The sequence below is a fragment of the Martes martes genome, assembly GCF_963455335.1.
Source record: "Martes martes genome assembly, chromosome: 3".
NCBI classification, from domain to species: domain Eukaryota; kingdom Metazoa; phylum Chordata; class Mammalia; order Carnivora; family Mustelidae; genus Martes; species Martes martes.
In genome coordinates, this window is record NC_137890.1 from 123,992,879 (window position 1) to 124,012,536 (window position 19,658).

The 19,658-nt window shown below is 35.7% G+C and overlaps 1 protein-coding gene across 1 annotated transcript in view; it reads right to left on the reverse strand.

The window, feature by feature from the left end:
• Positions 1–19,658, reverse strand: part of AGPS (alkylglycerone phosphate synthase) — a 140,126-nt gene that overhangs the window by 69,948 nt on the left and 50,520 nt on the right. The window contains exons 6-8 of the mRNA XM_080798840.1: positions 16,796–16,867; positions 15,195–15,274; positions 3,923–4,003 (exon numbers count right to left, since the gene is read on the reverse strand). Of these exons, the coding sequence (XP_080654966.1) occupies positions 3,923–4,003; positions 15,195–15,274; positions 16,796–16,867 (233 nt within the window). The remainder of the gene's footprint in view (positions 1–3,922; positions 4,004–15,194; positions 15,275–16,795; positions 16,868–19,658) is intronic.

Sequence of the window (19,658 nt, forward strand, 5' to 3'; positions counted from 1 at the left end):
TGCTCAGCAGAGAGCCTGTTTCTCCCTCTCCCTCTGCCTGCCACTCTGCCTACTTGTGCTCTCTCTCTGTCAGATAGTTATATAAAAAATCTTGAAAGTCTGTATGGAAAGGGAAAAATCCCAGAAGAACCAACACAATTTGAAAGGTAGTCTTTTCAACAAATGGTGCTGAAATAACTGGATATCCATATGCCAAAAAAAAAAAAAAAAACACACACACACACACACAAAAACCTTCAATCCATCCTTTGCACCATACATAAACATTAATTCAGAATCTTCAAAACTTATCAGAGACTTGAATGGAAACCAAAAACTACGAAACTTAAATGGGAGAAAATCTTTGTAACCTTAAGTAAAGCAAAGATTTCAAGATATGACAGCAGAACCACGAAATATAAAGTAAAAAATTAAATACATTATGGAATTCACCAAAATTAAAAAGATCTATTCTTCAAGACTCTGTTAAGAGACTGAAAAGACAAGCCAAAGACTGGGAGAAAATATTTGCAAAGCATAGATCGGCAAAAGGACTTCTATCCAGAATATGTAAAGAATTCTCAAAACTCAGTAAGAAAACAAACAAACCAATTTAAAAATTAGACAAACAACTTGAACAGATACTTCACCAAAGAAGACACACGGATGACAAAGAGCACTTGTAAAGATCACTAGACACTAGAGAAATACAAATTAAAACCACAATGAGATACTATAACACATCAAGTAGAATGACTAAAACTTAAAGGACTAACATTAACAAGTACTAGAGAGGATGTAGAGAAACTGGAATTCATACACAGTGCTAGTGGGAATATAAAATGATGCCCTGTGGGAAAATGTTTGGTAGTTTTTCAAAAAGGTAAATATATACATACCACTTGATTTAACCACTTCACTTCTAAATATCTACCCAAGAGAAATGAAAGCATATGTCCATACAAGGATTTGCACATGCATGTTCACAGCAGCTTTACTTGAAATAGCCCCAAATTGTAAATAATCTAAGTGTTCATGGATAAACGAACAGTGGTATAGCTATACAATGCAATACTACTGAGCAATAAAAAGGAACAAACTAATTGATACATGCAACAATATGCATGAATCGCAAACTAATTATGCCTAGTGAAAGAAGCCATACCCTCAATCCCCCCTCAAAAAGAGTACCTGATTAGTTCTCAGTAAAATTGTAGGACAATTAAACAAATCTACAGTGATAGAAAGCAGATCAACTTCCAGAACTGTGACACAACACACTTCTGTTATTTAAAAAAAAAAAAAAAAAAAGGCAGATCAGTGATTGTCAGTGGTGGAGGGTAAGGGTTGGGTGGAGAGAATCATAAAGAAACAAGAGGAAATCTTTGGGTTTCGTACAGTGTTCACTATTGTGATTGTGGTGATGGTTTCATGATTGTACTCATGTATCAAAACATATCAAATTGTATCTTTTAAATAAGTGCAATTTACTGTATGACACTTATACCTCAATGAAGTTACTCTACAACATGTAGACATGACATGTCAATGACCTCCCTTAAATTGTACACATAATAAAATCAACGTGTTTTACAAACTAAAGAGATTAAAACATGTGCTACCCAACTACTACCTTTGTGTCATTTTAAAATTTCTAGAAGGAAAAAGCAGTATGTTTTAAGCTGGTTACCTCAGCTTATTAAGAAACTGAAGAGTATAGAAGTTTAATGAGGAATAACTTGAACTGGGATCAAAATGGCTATAGAAACTACATTACAGTTTACTGGAGGCAAAAAAGAAAGTTCTATATTGGCATTTAGGGAAATGAACTAGTAGGTAAAATATCAGAAGCTCCCAGTCTAGGAAAATGTCATTTAAATTTCAAGGAAATATGTTCTTTGAATTTTAATTCTGACCTTTCAAAAAAAAAAAAAAAACTTGAAAAGGTTAAAATACTCCATCAAATGCTGTAATAAAAGAAGATATAAAATTAGAGACATGAAAGGCCACCCTTTGTTATAAAAAATATTGGTGTGTTGATAATGCCTCATTCAGATATAACAGAAAACTAATAAGGGATTTTTACAGTCTTTTTCATTAAATACTATTATTTTGCCCACTTAAGTTCATTATATACTATAATAATTAATAAATCTATTACCTGGGTTTATATAAAACTTTGGCTTATTGAAGATCTTTAACACTGCCTCAACTAATATGTTCAATTTCATTCCAGTTCTATCTTAGTGCATAAATCAAAAATAAAAATAATAGTTTAATAATTTTTTTCAAAGCCCTTCATCCAGAATTGGTCAGTGGCATACCAATTTCATTCAACTTTTTTCCAAGAAATAAGGAAAAAGACAATAAAAATAAGACCTACAAGGATGTCTCATCTCTCTCTGTCCCACTCAAAGGTAGAAGAGAAGAGTCTCTGTAACTCACGTTTAACGAAGTGGTCACTACATCACCAACAAATTAAACTTTCTAATTTTGGTTTACAAAAGCTGAGTTACAGTCATCTTGACCATGTCTGAGGAAGTTGGAAATACATTTTAATAATTATCTGCTTAGAATGCATGAAAGGAACCTAAAGTTTTCCAAGAATTCTTTAGGATCCTAAAAAAGTGCTACAAGGTCTCCAAGAGTTTGACTAATTCATGAGATGAGCAGTTTTCAATGAAATTAGGCATTGGGGCACCTGTGTGGCTCAGTTAGGCACCTGACTCTTCATTCTGGCTCAGGTCATGATCTCAGGGTTGTGAGATCAAGCCCTGCATCAGGCTGCACACTCAATGTAGTCTGTTTGAGAGTCATCCCCCTTCCCTCTCCCTCTGCTCTTCCATAACCCTCCACCCCGCTCTCTCTAAAATAAATAAAATCTTAAAAAGAAAAAGAAATTAGGCATTGAAAAGTTAAATTAATAGCAAATACCAACATCTACCAGTTCATCCAATTTATCAACTTCTGAGAGTTCAATGTCCTCTACGTTCCTCCTTGCTCAATTCTTACTCATTAATTTAAGTCACTATCAGCTCTTGCCTGAATTATGCCAGTAACCTTTAACCACCCTTACGTGCCCCCACCCAACCTCCATACAGGAACTAGCCAGAACTACCTGAATACAGAGGTAAAGTTCAAACTTCTAAAAGGGACTTTATAAGGCCCCTTTCTAATCTGATCTGTTCATGTTTCCTGGCTTCATCCTTTACCACTACTACACATATTCCCATCCAACATATAAATACCAAGAATGTGTATTCTCCCATAAACACACATTAGACTTCAGCCACACTCAGCTGTCTGCAGGCCCCCCAAAAGCAACAGCTGCCCTAAAAGCCTCTGCACTTGCTGCTTCCTCTGACTGGATTGTTCTCTCCACTCCCATTTTTTGCTGACTTTCACCCATGCTGAAGTCTCATTTTAAATGCTGTGTTCCCTGTGATATCTTCGTTGTCCAATTCCTTCCCTGCTAACCCTGATGAGCTATAACACCCTGCATTCGGCCTTCACCTTGCAATTCTCACTCTGAATCATAACTGTCTATTTACCTAACTTTCTGTTATAAGATAAGCATTCCAAGTGTAGGGGTTGTCCTCAGTATCTAGTGCCTGACCCACAATGGAAACTGAGCAAATCTGTTCAAAGAATGTGCTGTAAAAGATACTCCATTCATAAAGAGGACACAAAGCAGGGTGCCTGGGTGGCTCAGTCCGGTAAGCGCCTGACTCTATTTTGGCTCAGGTCATGATCTCTGGGTCATGAGATCAAGCCCTGAGTCTAGCTCTGTGCTCAGCAGAGACTCTGCTTGAGATTCTCTATCTCTCCCTCTCTCTCCCCGTCCCTCCCCCCACTTGCTTTCTAAGTAAATAAATCTTTAAAAAAAATAAAGTAAAGAGGATACATAGCAATTTTGAAAATCTTAATTAAAGAAATAACATACCTGTCTTTCCAACTCTTGTCCTGTGATACCAGCTTCCACATGAGCTGTCAGATTGTTCTCATCAACCCAGAGGATTCGATTCTGTTGCAAAGGAAGAAAAAAAGTCTCATCTCCAACGTCTAATCCAAACGTCTCATCCAAATGTCTATTGACATTTTCTGAGGAAATATAACTTCCTAACTCAAGGAAGCAAGTGACAAGACAGAAAACTAGTAAACAGGATTACCCATGCTACTACACTACCCATATATCCCAGACTACACAACATGACAGATATAGTAACAAAGGCAGTATATTACACAGGAGTTGGTTTAAAACACAGACTCTGTCTTTATCCAGGGATTAGTTTGAATTAAACTCTACCTCTTACCTTAGCCAAATTATGTAACTAAGTTTAGTGTTTCCTCATTTGTAAAGTGTGAATAGTAACACTACTCATAAGGTTGGTGTAAGGATTAAATGAGATACTGCACATAAAAATTTAGCATACAGGGGTGCCTGGCTGGCTCATTTGGTGGAGCATGCAGCTCTTGATCTCGGGTTGTGGGTTGGAGCTCCACGTTGGGTGAAGAGATTATTAAAAAATAAAATCTTAAAAAAAAAACAAAACCACTTAGCATACAAAGTTCCTAGCATTCTGCAAATACTCTTTGCACTACTATTAATAGTTAACAATCATATGTAAATTAAGAATACCAGAAGATGGCCACTGTGAGAGGAGAAAAAGTCACCCACGAAGACATATGAATATACTAAATGGCACTCCTGCTTTATTTTTAATCCAAAATAGGACCAGGACAGAAACCAAAGCATACCTCTGCCTCCTGTTTAAAAGAAGGAACTGAGTATGAACTGTCTCAATTTACCAAATGTAAGACTGCCCAAAAAATGTTTTTAACATTCTTGGCTAACCTATTTTTTGTATATATGAATCTTTGTGACTTATTTGCTAAATAAATTTTAAATTTATATTAATTTTTATTTAATATTATTTTCAGTATATATATTTAATATTTATTTATATTATAACTATAAATTATTATACTTTAATATAAAATCTATATTATAACATTGTAATATGAAATCTATACTATAATATAATAATACTTAATATTATTTACATTAACTAATATTATTTATATTAAAATTTATATTACTTAATATTTGTTTATATTAATTTGTTTTAAAAATTTAAATTTATTTCTAAATAAATTTTAAATTTTCAAAACAGACTTCTTCCCCCTTCTGTTTGGCTGAGCAATCAGGTTAACATATACACTCTTCTTCTGGATCCCAGGGAAGATTTCTTTGCACTTTGATATGTTCGGTTTCATGGCAATAACTAACACAGGTAAGTTTAGCTAATAATAAAAAGGAAAGAATACAACAGACAATATGAAAACTGTCTCCCTATATTTCAAATTTGCATACAAATAGCTGTACTACTTAATTCATGGGATTATGATAAATATCAAATAAGGTGATATATGTGAATGTACTTTTTGTTTTGTGTTATATAAAACTCTCATTTTAATTATACTCTCACAATAAGACAACAGTAATTTTATAACCAAATCAGTCTTTTGGTTCTATAGCCACTAAACAAAAGGAAATATTAAACTGAAGTAAAAAGACAGAATTCAACAATCTGTTGGTACCTTATAATAACTTACACACATCTTCTCCTCTAGTAGGCTGGCTCTTAAAGAGATTACGTACTTGTGCTAATTATATACCTTCAATTTACCAGGAGCCCAAACATATTTTTGGTAGGAAAAAAAAAAAAAACTGAAGGAAGCACAGAAAAAGAAAAAACAATACCACAACCCTTTATAGGTACTCACAGAAAAGCTGAAAGAAAATATATAGAATACCCTATTATATTCAGTATACACTACCCATTACAAGTTAACAATAAAACTTTGAGACCAAGAGGTCCTACAATATTCTATATTTAAGAAATACAGAAATAGGGGCGCCTGGGTGGCTCAGTGGGTTAAAGCCGCTGCCTTCGGCTCAGGTCATGATCCCAGCGTCCTGGGATCGAGCCCCGCATCGGGCTCTCTGCTCGGCAGGGAGCCTGCTTCCTCCCTTCTCTCTCTGCCTGCCTCTCTGCCTACTTGTGATCTGTCTGTCAAATAAATAAATAAAATCTTTAAAAAAAAAAAAAAAAAAAAAAAAAGAAATACAGAAATAAAAAACTGGCATGACTATCATATTTAACACATACAGTATCAGAAGTACTCTGTGCAAAATCATGCAGAGACATAGCTTATCAACTCTAAAGCAAATCACAATTTTAAATACCACCCATCCACTACAATATTTAAGACAGTTCAATGTTAAAAGCAGGGAATATATAAGGTTTTTCTATAAAATAAATGGTTAAAAACCTGGCATTTAAAATCCTGGCACAGAATTTTAAGCATCTACTCAGTGTAAAAGACTTTTATTTTATATTATCTCACTTAATCTTCACAATTACCTTCTGGTTTATTACTGCCTCTATTTTACAAATTCATTAACAGATTTAGTGGTAAATTTGTACACAGTAAAGTATATGTATACAGAAATCGAAACACAGCCAAAGCCTATTACAGAATAGGCTACTCTAAAGTGATCTTCTAAGGAACCGCCTTTTCTTAAACTCCGGGATAAGGACAAAGTTTAATGGGGAACTTTACAGAAGAATAATCAGGCTGTTACCATCTGAACATCCTGATTAATTTTAGCAACACTTAGAGTGGACAACCAGGTATTATGTGCCTCCTGATGTGATGTGACGTGATCTAGAAAAATACATCACCATCTACAAGATATCCTTGCTTAAAAAAAAATTTAAAAGCTATGCCTGAATCTAACTAGACTTTATATCTGACTTTGAGTTTAGAGGACATACAAAGCCTAGAGGAAGAGTTAAATGACACCAAGATGAAATGACACGGAAATTCAAAATATGACACATTTTATATGCAAATAACCTACATGTTCCAAAAGTCAGTAACATTCAAAAAAGGAGAAAGAAGGAGGTTTCAGATGAAATGAAACAGGGAAACAACCAAAAGCTAACATGGGCCTTGTCTGAATCCCCCCATGAACAAATATAGTATAAAAGAAAGTATAAAGTAAAAAGTATAAAAATGTATAAAAAGTATAAAAGAAAGACAATTTGAAACAACTATAAGATCTGAATGTGAATTGGATATTAAATGATATAAAGAATTCTTTTTAAATTTGCCAGAAGAAATAATAATATAGGGAGAAATGCCTTTTAAAAAACAGATACATAAGTAATATTTAGATAAGTAGCATAATATCAGGCTTTACTTTTAAAATAGTCAAGAGGACAGTCTATGATGATGGCAAGAGTAGAAGACCTTAGTTTCATCCAGTCCCCGGAATTCAGCTAGCTAGCTACCAAATCATTCTGAACACCTGTGAACTCAACCAGAGATCAAAGAAAAGAATAGCTGCAACTCCACAAATAGAAAAGTGACCACTTTCTGTAAGGTAGGAGGTGCAGAGGAGTGAATCCAAGGCAATATATGGGAAGATAATCTACAGCAGGAAGGAGAGAGAGCCTATGTAAGCTGGAACCAGGAAGTGATATAGCAACAGAGCACAAAATCAGAACTTTTAGAAGTCTGCTCCAGTAAGGGACATCCCTGCCTGAAAGGTGCTCAGGTGGCGAAGGAGGGTGGAATCCTAGGCAGGACGGGGTGGTCCCAGGATCCCTGGGGTCACAGGAAGACCAGGGGTGCCTGAGTGTGGCAGAGTTCCCAGGCATCAGAGTGGGAAAGCCAGCTGCAATAAGCAAGCCCAGGAGTGAGCTCTCAGCTTGGGGATGCCATATACTGCCACCCATGGCACAGTTGGGTGACTGCTCTTTGAGCAGGGGCCCAGCAACCAGCAGAACCAGGGAGACCTTCCTCTTTCCGACAGGAGGACCAGCACAGATGCACACCACAGGAGTCTACAGGGTTTAGAGACTTGAAATGGGGCTGCATGCCTGATACAGAAACACTCGGTTATAGGATGGAGACCAGGGAGACAGGAATAATTGACTGCTTTTCCCTGAGGGTGCACTGAGGAGTGGGGCCCCAAGCTTTCAGATTAGAAGGCTGCCATTTTCATTCTCATCCTCTAAAGTGGCAGGAAAAGCCTTCAGGGAACAAAAAGCCACATAGAGCAATCCAGAGCTGCTTACTTAGCCTGGCCCCCTGGCAAGGGTGGTGAAATACCACTGGGGCAAATACACCAGGCCCCTCTCCCAGAAGATCTGCAAGAACATCCAGTCAACACCAAGTTTACCAATCACACAGAAATGTAAAACTCCAGCACTAGGGGAAAATAGTATACAGACATCATGTTTTTTTTTTTTTTTCCCACGATTCTTTAGTCTTTCCATTTTTTTTCTTTTTCCTTTTTCAACCAATTTCTTGTTTTATCAACTCTTTCTTTGAAATCTTTTTAAAATTTTCATTTGTACAGTTAAACTCTATCCTTTCATTGTATTTAATTTTATTTCTGTATATATATGTTTTTCTTTCTTTACAATTTTGAGATATAGTTTCTTTTAACAAACCAACCAAAATACACTCAGGATATAGTATACTGCTCCGTTCTGTTCACCTGTCTGTTTATATTCATTCTTTCTTTTTGTCTTTTAATTTTCACCTTTACATTTACATTCTATCCATTCATTGCATTTAATTTTATTTTCATACATATACAAATATTTATTTCTTTACAATTCTGGGATCTACTTTTCTAACAAACAGACCAAAATACACACATGATCCGGGGTATTGCTCTGTCTGTTCACCTGATTACATTCTTTTTTTCTTTTCTTTCAGTTTCAGGTATCTTCTGATTTGTTTAGTGTATATTTCTCTGGGGTCGTTGTTGCCATTTTAGTATTTTGTTCTCTCATTCATCTATTCTTCTCTGGGCAGAACGACAAGATGGAAAAACTCACCTCTACAAAGAGAACAAGAGGCAGTACTGACTGCCAGGGTCCTAATCAGTATGGATATAAGAACTAGAGCTCAAATTAACAATTATGAAGATACTCGTGGGGCTTGAAAAAAAAGCAAAGAAGACACTAGAGAATGCATTTCTGGAGAAAAAAAAAAGAACCAAAATCTAATCAAGTCAAAATCAAAATCAAAAGGGCTATTAATGAGATACAATCAAAATGGGGGCTCTAACTGCAGGATAAATGAAGCAGAGGAAAAAATCAGTGATATAGAAGACAAAATGATGGAGAATAAAACTGAGAAAAAGAGAGATAAACAACTACTGGATCATGAGGGGAGAATTTGAGAGATAAGTGATACCATAAGGTGAAACAATATTAGATAATTGGGATCCTGGGGGTGGGGGTGGCAGTGGAGAAGGTATATTGGAATAAATTATACTGGAGAACTTCCCTAATCCAGGGAAGGAAACAGGCATCCAAGTCCAGGAGGCATAGGCAATCCCCCTCAAAATCAATAAAAATAGGTCAACACCCTGACATATAGTAAAACTTGCAAATCTCGGGGCGCCTGGGTGGCTCAGTGGGTTAAGCCTCTGCCTTCGGCTCAGGTCATGATCTCAGGGTCCTGGGATCGAGCCCCGCATCGGGCTCTCTGCTCAGCAGGGAGCCTGCTCCCTCCTCTCTCTCTGCCTGCCTCTCTGCCTGCTTGTAATCTCTGTCTGTCAAATAAATAAATAAAGTCTTTAAAAAAAAAAAAACTTGCAAATCTCAGAGATGAAAAAAAATTCTTGAGAGCAGCTCGGGACAAGAGGTCCATAATATACAAGGGTAGAAACATTAGACAGGCAGCAGGCCTATCCACAGAGACTTGGCAGGTCAGAAAGGACAGGCATGACATATTCCTGTGCTAAATGAGAAAAATATGCAGACAAGAATACTTTATCCAGCTAGGATGTCATTCAAAATAGAAGGAGAGATAAAAAGCTTCCAAGGCAAGGGCAGCAGGGTGGCTCAGTTGAATAAGCTTCTTCCTTTGGCTCAGGTCATGATTCCAGGGTCCTAGGATTAAGCCCTGCACTGGTCTCCCTGCTCAGCAGGGAGCCTGCTTCTCCCTCTGCCCCTCCAACAGCTCCTACTCTCTCTTTCTCTCTCAAATAAATAAAATCTTTAACAAAAAAAAAAAAAAAATCTTCCAAGACAAAAAGAAACTAAAAAGAATTTGTGATCAATAAACCAGTCCTACAAGAATTATTAAAAGGGATCCCTTAAGCGAAGAAAGAGCCCAAAAGGAACACAGACCAGAAAGGAACAGAGACAATATACAGAAAGTTACTTTACGGGCAATACAATGCCACTAAATTCATATCTTTCAATAGTTACTATGAATGTAAATGGGCTAAATGCCCCAATCAAAAGATACAGGGTTTAAGATTGGATTAAAAAAAGCAAGACCCATAGATATGGTATCTGCAAGAGACTCACTGTAGACCCAAAGATACCTTCAGATTTAAAGTGAGGGGTGAAAAACCATTTATCATGCTAATGGACATCAAAAGAAAGCTGGGGTGGCAATCCTTACCTCAGACAAATTAGATTTTAAACTAAAGACTGTAATAAGAAATGAGGAAGTACACTATATCAGAATTAAAAGATCTATTCAACAAGAAAATCTAACAATTATACATATTCATGCCCCTAACATGGGAGCAGCCAATTATATAAACAAACTAATAACAAAATTAAAGAAACACATTGATAAGAACACAATAACAGTATCACACTCACTGCACTCACTGCAATAGACAGATCATGTAAGCAGAAGATCAAATAGGAAACAAGGACTTCAAATGACACACAGGACCAGATGGACTTCATAGATACAGTCAGAACATTCCATCCTAAAGCAAGAGAACATACGTTCTTCTCGAGTGTACATGGAATATCCTCCAGAATAGATCACATACTAGGTCACAAATCAGGCCTCAACTGGTACCAAAAGATTGGGATCATCCCCTGTATATTTTCAGACCACAGTGCTTTCAAAGTTGAACCCAATCATAAGAGGAAATTTGGAAAGAACTCAAATACATGGAGGCTAAAGAGCACCCTACTAAAGAACGAGGGGGTCAACTAGGAAATTAAAGAAAAAACATTTATGGAAACAAAAGAAAATGAAAACACAACTATTCAAAAACCTTTGGGATGCAGCAAAGGTGGTCCTAAGAGGGAAGTATATAGCAATAGAAGCCTTTCTCAAGAAGCAAGAAAGGTCTCAAATACACAACCGAACCCTACACCTAAAGGAGAAATAGCAAATAAAGCCTAGACCCAGTAGAAGAGAAATAGCAAAAATTAAACCAGAAATCATAAAAAAAAGAAATGAAAAGAACAGTAGAACAGATCAATAAAACTAGGAGCTGGTTCTCTGAAAGAATTAATAAGATTGATAAACCCCAGGCCAGACTTATCAAAAAGAAAAGAGAAAGGACCCAAGTAAATAAAATCATGAATGAAAAAGGAGAGACCACAACCAACACCAAAAAAATACAACTGTAAGAACATATTATGAGCAATTATATGCCAACAAATTAGGTAATCTGGAAGAAATGGATGCATTTCTAGAGATGTATAAACTACCAAAAGCAAAACAGGAAGAAATAGAAAACCTAAACAGACCTATAACCAGCAAGGAAATGGAAGACGTAATCAAAAATCTCCCAACAAACAAAAGTCCAGGGCTGGATGGCTTCCCAGGGGAGTGCTACCAAACATTTAAAGAAGAATTAATATGTATTCTTCTGAAGCTGTTTTAAAAAATAGAAAGGGAAGGAAAACTTCTAAACTTGTTCTATGAGGCCAGCACTACCTTGATCCCAAAACCAGACAAAGACCCCACCAAGAAGGACAATTACAGACTAATAACCCTGATAAACATGGATGCTAAAATTCTCACCAAGATACTAGCCAATAGGATCCAACAGTACATTAAAAGGATTATTCACCACAACCAAGTGGGATTTATTCCTGGACTGCAAGGATGGTCCAACATCTGCAAATTAATCAGTGTGATACACTACATTGATAAAAGAAAGAAGAAAAACCATATGATACTCAGTAGATGCAGAAAAAGCATTTGACAAAGTACAGCATCCTTTCTTGATTAAAACTTCATAGTGGGCGCCTGGGTGGCTCAGTGCGTTAAGCCGCTGCCTTCGGCTCAGGTCATGATCTCAGGGTCCTGGGATTGAGTCCCGCATCGGACTCTCTGCTCAGCAGGGAGCCTGCTCCCCTCCTCCTCTCTCTGCCTACCTCTCTGCCTATTTGTGATCTCTCTCTCTGTCAAATAAATAAATAAAATCTTTAAAAAAAAAAACAAAACTTCATAGTGTATGGATAGAGGGAACGTACTTCAATGTCATAAAAACCATATACGAAAAGCCCACAGTGAATATCATTCTCAATGGAGAAAAACTGAGAGCTTCCCCTAAGGTCAGGAACACAGCAAGGACGTCCACTATCACCACTGTTGTTCAACATAGGACTAGAAGTCCTAGCCTCAGCAATCAGACAACAAAAAGAAATAAAAGGCATCTGATTAGCAAAGAAGTCTAACTCTTACTCTTTGCAAATGTCATGCTACTCTGTAGGGAAGACCCAAGACTCCACCCCAAAATTGCTAGAACTCATACAGCAATTCAGCAGAGAGGCAGGATATAAAATCAATGCACAGAAATCAGCTGCATTTTTATACATTAAGAATTAGAAGAAAGAGATATTAAGGAGTTGATTCATTTGCAATTGCACCAAAAACCTTAAGATACCAAGGAATAAATCTAACCAAAGAGGCAAAGAGTCTGTACTCAGAAAAAAAAAAGAACACTCATAAAAGAAGTTGAGGAAGACACAAAGAAATGGAAAAATGTTCTATGCTCATGGATTGGAAGAACAAATATTGTCAAAATATCTATGCTACCTAGAGCAATCTATACATTCAATGCAATCCCTAACAAAATACCATCAACTTTTTTCACAGAGCTGGAACTAATAATCCTAAAATTTGTATAGAACCAGAAAGACCCCAAGTAGCCAAAGGAATGTTTAAGAAGAAAACCAAAGCTGGTGGCATCACAATGCCAGACTTCAAGCTCTATTACAGAGCTGTAATCATCAAGACTGTATGGTACTGGCACAAAAACAGACACACTGATCACTGGAACACAAGAGAGAACCCAGAAATGGATCCTCAGCTTTATGGTCAACTAATCTTCAACAAAGCAGGAAAAAATATCCAATGGGAAAAGGGCAGTCTCTTCAACAAATGTGTTGAGAAAATTAGACAAGCCGCATGCAGAAGAATGAAACTGGACCATTTTCTTATATCATACACAAAAACAGACTCAAAATGGAGGAGAAATCTAAATGTGAGACAGGAATCCATCAAAATCCTAGAGAAGAACACAGGCAGCAACCTCTGTCACCTTGGCTACAGGAACTTCTTGCTAGACACACCTCCAAAGGCAAGGGAAACAAAGGCAAAAATGCACTATTGGGACTTCACCAAGATAAAAAGCTTCTGCACAGAAATGGAAATAGTCGACAAAATCAAAAGACAACTGACAGAATGAGAGAAGATATCTGGAAATGTCTCATCAAATAAGGGGCTAGTATCCAAAATCTATAATGAACTTAATCAAACTCAACACCCAAAAAAACCCAAATAATCCAATCAAGAAATGGGCAGAACATATGAACAGACATTTCTCCAAAGAAGATAAACAAATGGCCAACACATGAAGGAATGCTCAACATCTCTTTGCATCAAGAAAAAACAAATCAAAACCACAAGATACCACCTCACACCAATCAGAATGGCTAAAATTAACAAGTCAGGAAACAACAAATGTTGGTGAGGATGCAGAGAAAAAAACACCTTCTTACACTGTTGGTGGGAATGCCAACTGGTACAGCCACTCTGGAGAACAGCATGGAGCTTCCTCAAAAAGCTGAAAATAGAGCTACCCTATGACCCAGCAATTGCACTACTACCAAAAGTACAAATGTAGTGATCTGAAGGGGATGTGCACCCCAATGTTTATAGCAACAATGTCTACAATAGCCAAACTATGGAAAGAGCCCAGATGTCCACTGACAGATGAGTAGATAAAGAAGATATCAAATATATATACAATGGAATACTACTCAGCCATAAAAAATGAAATCTTGCCATTTGCAATGACGTGGATGGAACAAGAGGGTATTATGCTAAGCCAAATAAATCAACAGAGAAAGGTAATTATCATAATATCTCACTCATATGAGGAATTTAAGAAACAGAGTATCATAGGGGAAGAGAGGAAAAAACAGAACAAGACTTAATCAGAGAGGGAGACAACCCGTAAGAGACTCTTAATCATAGGAAACAAACTGAGGATTCCTGGAGGGAAGGGGGAAGGGGGCCACGGTAACTGGGTGATGGAAATTAAGGAGGGGATGTGATGTAGTGAGCAATGGGTATTACATAAGACTGATGAATCACTGACCTCTAGCTCTGAAACTAATAACACATTATATGTTAATTAACTGAATTTAAATAAAAATTTAAAAACTAGTCGAGAGACAAAGAAATATAAAGCCAATATGATAAAAAAAAAAGTCAGTAATTACTTAATCTAGAAAATGGATATACTATTGTCTCTACTTTGGTATTTGAAAAAATTTTCAAATTAATAAAATAAATAATAAATAAATCTTAAACTTTTTATAGTAATGAAGGCATATGCAACCACAAATATTGTTGACTATATAAAGTTTAAGTTCATTCCCAAATCAAAGCTTTAACATGGCACAATGTCCAACTCTTGGACCATAGCGAGCCATAAGGTCACAAAATAATCCTATGATTAAAATCAGTTTGCTCTCCATTCTTCCAGAAGCAAAAGTGCAAGAGCATTGAAAATCTGGGGGATAAGTCTTGGTGTTTCAAATCAACCTTAAGTAATAATATTTGTTTTGCTTTTAATAATACAAATCAGGTCATCTATTGTATCAATATTCCAACCCATGCTTCTTAAATTATCAATTTCTCAGGCCAATTTGGTAGAAATTACCAAGATATATACCTGAATGTGAGTGAACTTAGCTTTCTGAGACCTGAAGACAATGGTAAAATACAATGATAAATTTAAAACAAAAAGTACCAAAATATACCTTTTTAGTGACAACTAAGACAGAGCCATAAGAGTTTTTTTAAAGCAAACACTATCTTCAAATATGTCTGAAATTATCATATACCATTTGTGAAGTGTCCAAAGAAATAATTGTTCTTGTCTCATCTGCAGGACACATTAGGCCATATGATACACTTGTTCCTCCTGCCAAAACAGAAAACAATTTTAGTATTTTATTTTTTAGCTACATTTCTAGGGCAAATCCCTAATACAAAGTATACAAACAGGCCCGCTAGAAAAGTAATACCTATTTCTACTTTGCAAAATGTAATTTGCAAATGCTAACACACTAAAAGCAAACTCACCTTTATTTTATGCTGCGTGCCAAAATGAAGAAATATTATGGAGCTGAAAGCAATGGGATATGGCTCCATCCCCTGGGCACACTCAAGTGACGCCCCTAGCAATTTGTGAAACTCCAAAAACATGATTAGAAAAATTCTAAGCTAATGATTACTCTGGAGATATTGCTTAAAAGAAAAAATACTTCCTAATTCAACCAAAGACACCTTACCTTAATTATAAAATTCATTTATCATTTGAAATATCTTATATTGTCATACAAAAATACTTTAATAAATTAGAATTTAAGCAACTTAAAATTGCCCAGATTATATAATATTCAAACAAATATATATGTTAATGATGAAAAGGTGATTTTAATATAGAATAAATATATACAAGTATATAACCAATGTACTCCTGTTTCCCATTAACACTTGCTATCGAAGGAAAAATGTCTTCTTGATACCAACATAAAATAATACTGCGTTTAGGCCTTAACCATCTGTCTTACCATATACGAGAGGAAATTCTTAATTGGTATTTCCATGTGTCTTGGATAAAAAAACTCTTGATATGAGTAAGAATTACAGGAGGTGGTGACCTACTATATTCAGTTTACTTTTACAAGGTGAGACTGTAAACTGTCAATTAAGAGCATGCCTGTAATTAGTAAATACTATTTGCTTGTCACAGTCATTTGAAATCAGAAAAATATTTCACTAAAAGCAGCACTGTAGTGCCTTTTTTTTTCATGAATTAAAAGTATCTGCTGAAGAAGGAATCTGGAGCTGATTTGTTTGGGGTCCCACTTCTGTTTCATCAATGCTAACTGAATCAGTGAAGTCAATTTCCTTTGGCTTGTGTAGGTTATTAGCATGTGGTTGATAAACGATGAAGAGATCAAATTTGTCTTAAAGGCAAATTTGTCTTAAAATGCAAAGCAATGTTAGTTTTCAACATTAAAATGTATTACTGATCTGGTCATCATTGTCCTAGTTGATCTTTCACACTGCATAGTGTTCCTTCTCAAAAGTATATATTGGATATATTTAGCCTCTGAAAAATAACATTCTCTCCATAAAGAAAAAGGTTATAAAATAATTACTAAGGTGGGAATATTTTCTTATTTAAGCATTAAGTCACAGTGTGAATTGGGATCTATATGGCAAAGAACCCATGAACAACATGTTTCAAACAGTTTAGGTGATAGATCTACTCAAAAATGAGCATAAAAATTTTTTTCAGAATAATCATATCATAATTACAAGAATGTTTGCTTTCAATGGGATGATACCAATATTTAGAATACAAATAATTCAAATAAAAATAAAAATAAAAAACACATTTACCATATTAAAATTTAAAAGGCACAATACGTACCACCAATTGGTATGATACAAAGGTTATATTTGCACGCTAGATTCACAATCTTAACTACATCATCATGACATGCTGTTGAAAAAAAAAAAGGAAAATCAATTAATCACAAGGATATGAACAAAATCTGGATAACCCTGCAAAGTAAAGGTCCATGAAGTTCTTTAGTGTATAAACTTTTTCTTTCTTTATTCATTCATTAACACACATTAAACAGCTATGTTAAAACAAAATGTTTACTATTTATCTTTTCAACTTTTCACTTTTAAATGATTTCATACTTATAAAAAGGTTGTAAAAAGGTACAAAGAATTTTCTTCATCCAGCAGCCACAAATATTAACATCTTATATTTTCAATTATCAAAATCAAGCAATTTACTATTACACAATACTATTAACTAATACATAGGCCTTATTCAAATTTTGCCTATTGTTCCACTAATGTCCCCTTTTCTGCACCAGCCAATCACACACTGTATCTAGTTGTCATGTCTCCTTACTCTTCTTTATTTTTTGTTTTGAAAGATTTTATTTATTTATCTGACAGAGAGAGAGAGAGAGAGAAAGTGTGCACAAGCAGTGGGAGCTGCTGGCAGAGCAAGGAGCCTGATGTGGGGCTCGGTCCCAGGACCCTGGGATCTTGACCTGAACAGAAGGCAGACACTTAACTGACTGAGCCACCCAGGGACCTCTCCTTACTCTTCTTTAATCTGAGAGAGTTTCTCAAGTCTATTTTTTATTTTCATGGCCCTGACACTTTTGAAAAGCACTGGTCAGTTATGGCATAGAGTATCTGCCAATTTGGGTTTCTGCCTCATCGTTAAATTCAGGTTACACATCTCGGCAGGAATTCCACAGAAGTAATGTTGTGCCTTTCTTACTGAGTAACATCTGGAGGCACATGATATAGACAGGTCTCATTTCTGGTAATGTTAACTTTCATCCTTTGGTTATAAAGTATCTGCTAGGTTTTTCCACTATAAGAAGACTATAATTAATAAGTATCTTGAGGGGAGATAGTTACTCTATATAAATACGTTTCTCATCATACTTTCACCCACTAATTTTTGCAGCTGTTGATTCTCCACTGTTTTTTAAGCAATTTTTAAAATGCTATACATAATGTACTACATATATTCCTTTCTATTGTATTCTTTATCAGAGTATTCTTTATCAGAGTAAACGTTATATGAGTAACAAAAACCTGACAACAGAAGATCTTAGATAAAGACACAAGATGCTAAACCTGAATTTGACTAGCAATAGAGCATTAAGTCAGGGACCAACATGGCAAAGAAACTATCTGAGAAAGATAAATCTTTCTCCATTTAATATGGCATGGCAAAGAAGAGAAAAAGACTTGATGCAAGGAAACAAAGCAAAAATCAAGTATTACCTGCTAAGAGCTTGAAAGGGAAATTAAGGATGTAAAACATACAAGTGAATATCCATTAATGAAAGTAAAAATATTGTCCTATAAGAATTATAATTTCTCAGGGTTGTTTAAAACTAGGAATATGTCATTTGTGTCATTCCAATTTTTTTAAAATATTTTATTTGTTTATTTGACAGAGAAATCACAAGTAGGCAGAGAGGCAGGCGGGGGGGGGGGGAGCAGGCTCCCCACCGAGCAGAGAGTCCGATGCGGGGCTCGATCCCAGGACCCTGAGATTATGACGTGAGCCAAAGGCAGAGACTTTAACCCACTGAGCCACCTAGGCACCCCATGTCTTTCCAATTTTTAATAAAAATCCCTTTTAAGCTTTCAGATTAAGCTTATAAAAATTACTATGTGTGGTAAAATTTTTTACTAAGTGGAATACCGGTTGATTAATAACTAATAAAATACCCAAACAAAAATCCTTTAACAAGACTAAACTACTTCTAGGACTGTCACCTAATCAGAAGCTTTCTTCAACCACGCTATCTGACATAGCACTCGAGTCCTCAACCCACTGCTCACCTATACAGCTCTCTATTTTCCTACTGTGCCTTTTCTTCACAGCACTTATCCCCGCTCAATACATTATACATTCATTTCTCTTTTTCCTGTCTCCTTCCTCACTAAATTGCATGGCACCTGAGAACAGATTTTTGTTTTGTTCACAACTCATCCTTAATACCTGGAAGAGTTCCTAGCACATATTTTCACAGTACTAAAGTTTTGGTATTTAGACAGTTAAAAATAATGCATAAATACTAAGTTTAATAAGTGAAATGATTTAAAAATATGTAATTGTTAAGGGAGACTTTATTTTTATAAGCATACTTAACCACAGACAACATAAATGGATGACTAACTATTTGTACAAACTAAGTGAAAGGCAGAGATATTCACACTGTGTTAAGGGTCACGATGGTGACAAATCCTGGTTTAAGGATGAGTCCAAGTCATAAAAATTACATATATTACAAGTTCTTATGCTTAGACAAGCCCTAGACATCCTATTAAAGCAAATATACAATTCAGATTCAAATTATAGCCAGACTTAAAGACATCCACAAGGATAGATCTCCTAAGTATGTGTATCCATATGGGGAGTGTGTGTGTGTGTGTGTGTGTGTGTTCAAACTGTAGGATAAGATAGCCACCTCCACTCTGTGGCATACCACACTGTCTCAAAACTTGCCCTCATTCAAAGAAAAAACCCGAACTTTATCACCAACAGAAAATTTACATTAAAGTTAAATAAAGGCCTCAGAGATCTGATAACCTGTTGAGGGGGGAACTATTTCTAAGAAGTCATTATACTGAAATATTCAACAGAATAAAATTATAAACTTACTTCAGGCATCTTTATACTATTTATATAGATTCCTGAGGTACGGGACAGGATGGTAAAGAGAATATTTTAGAAAAACTAA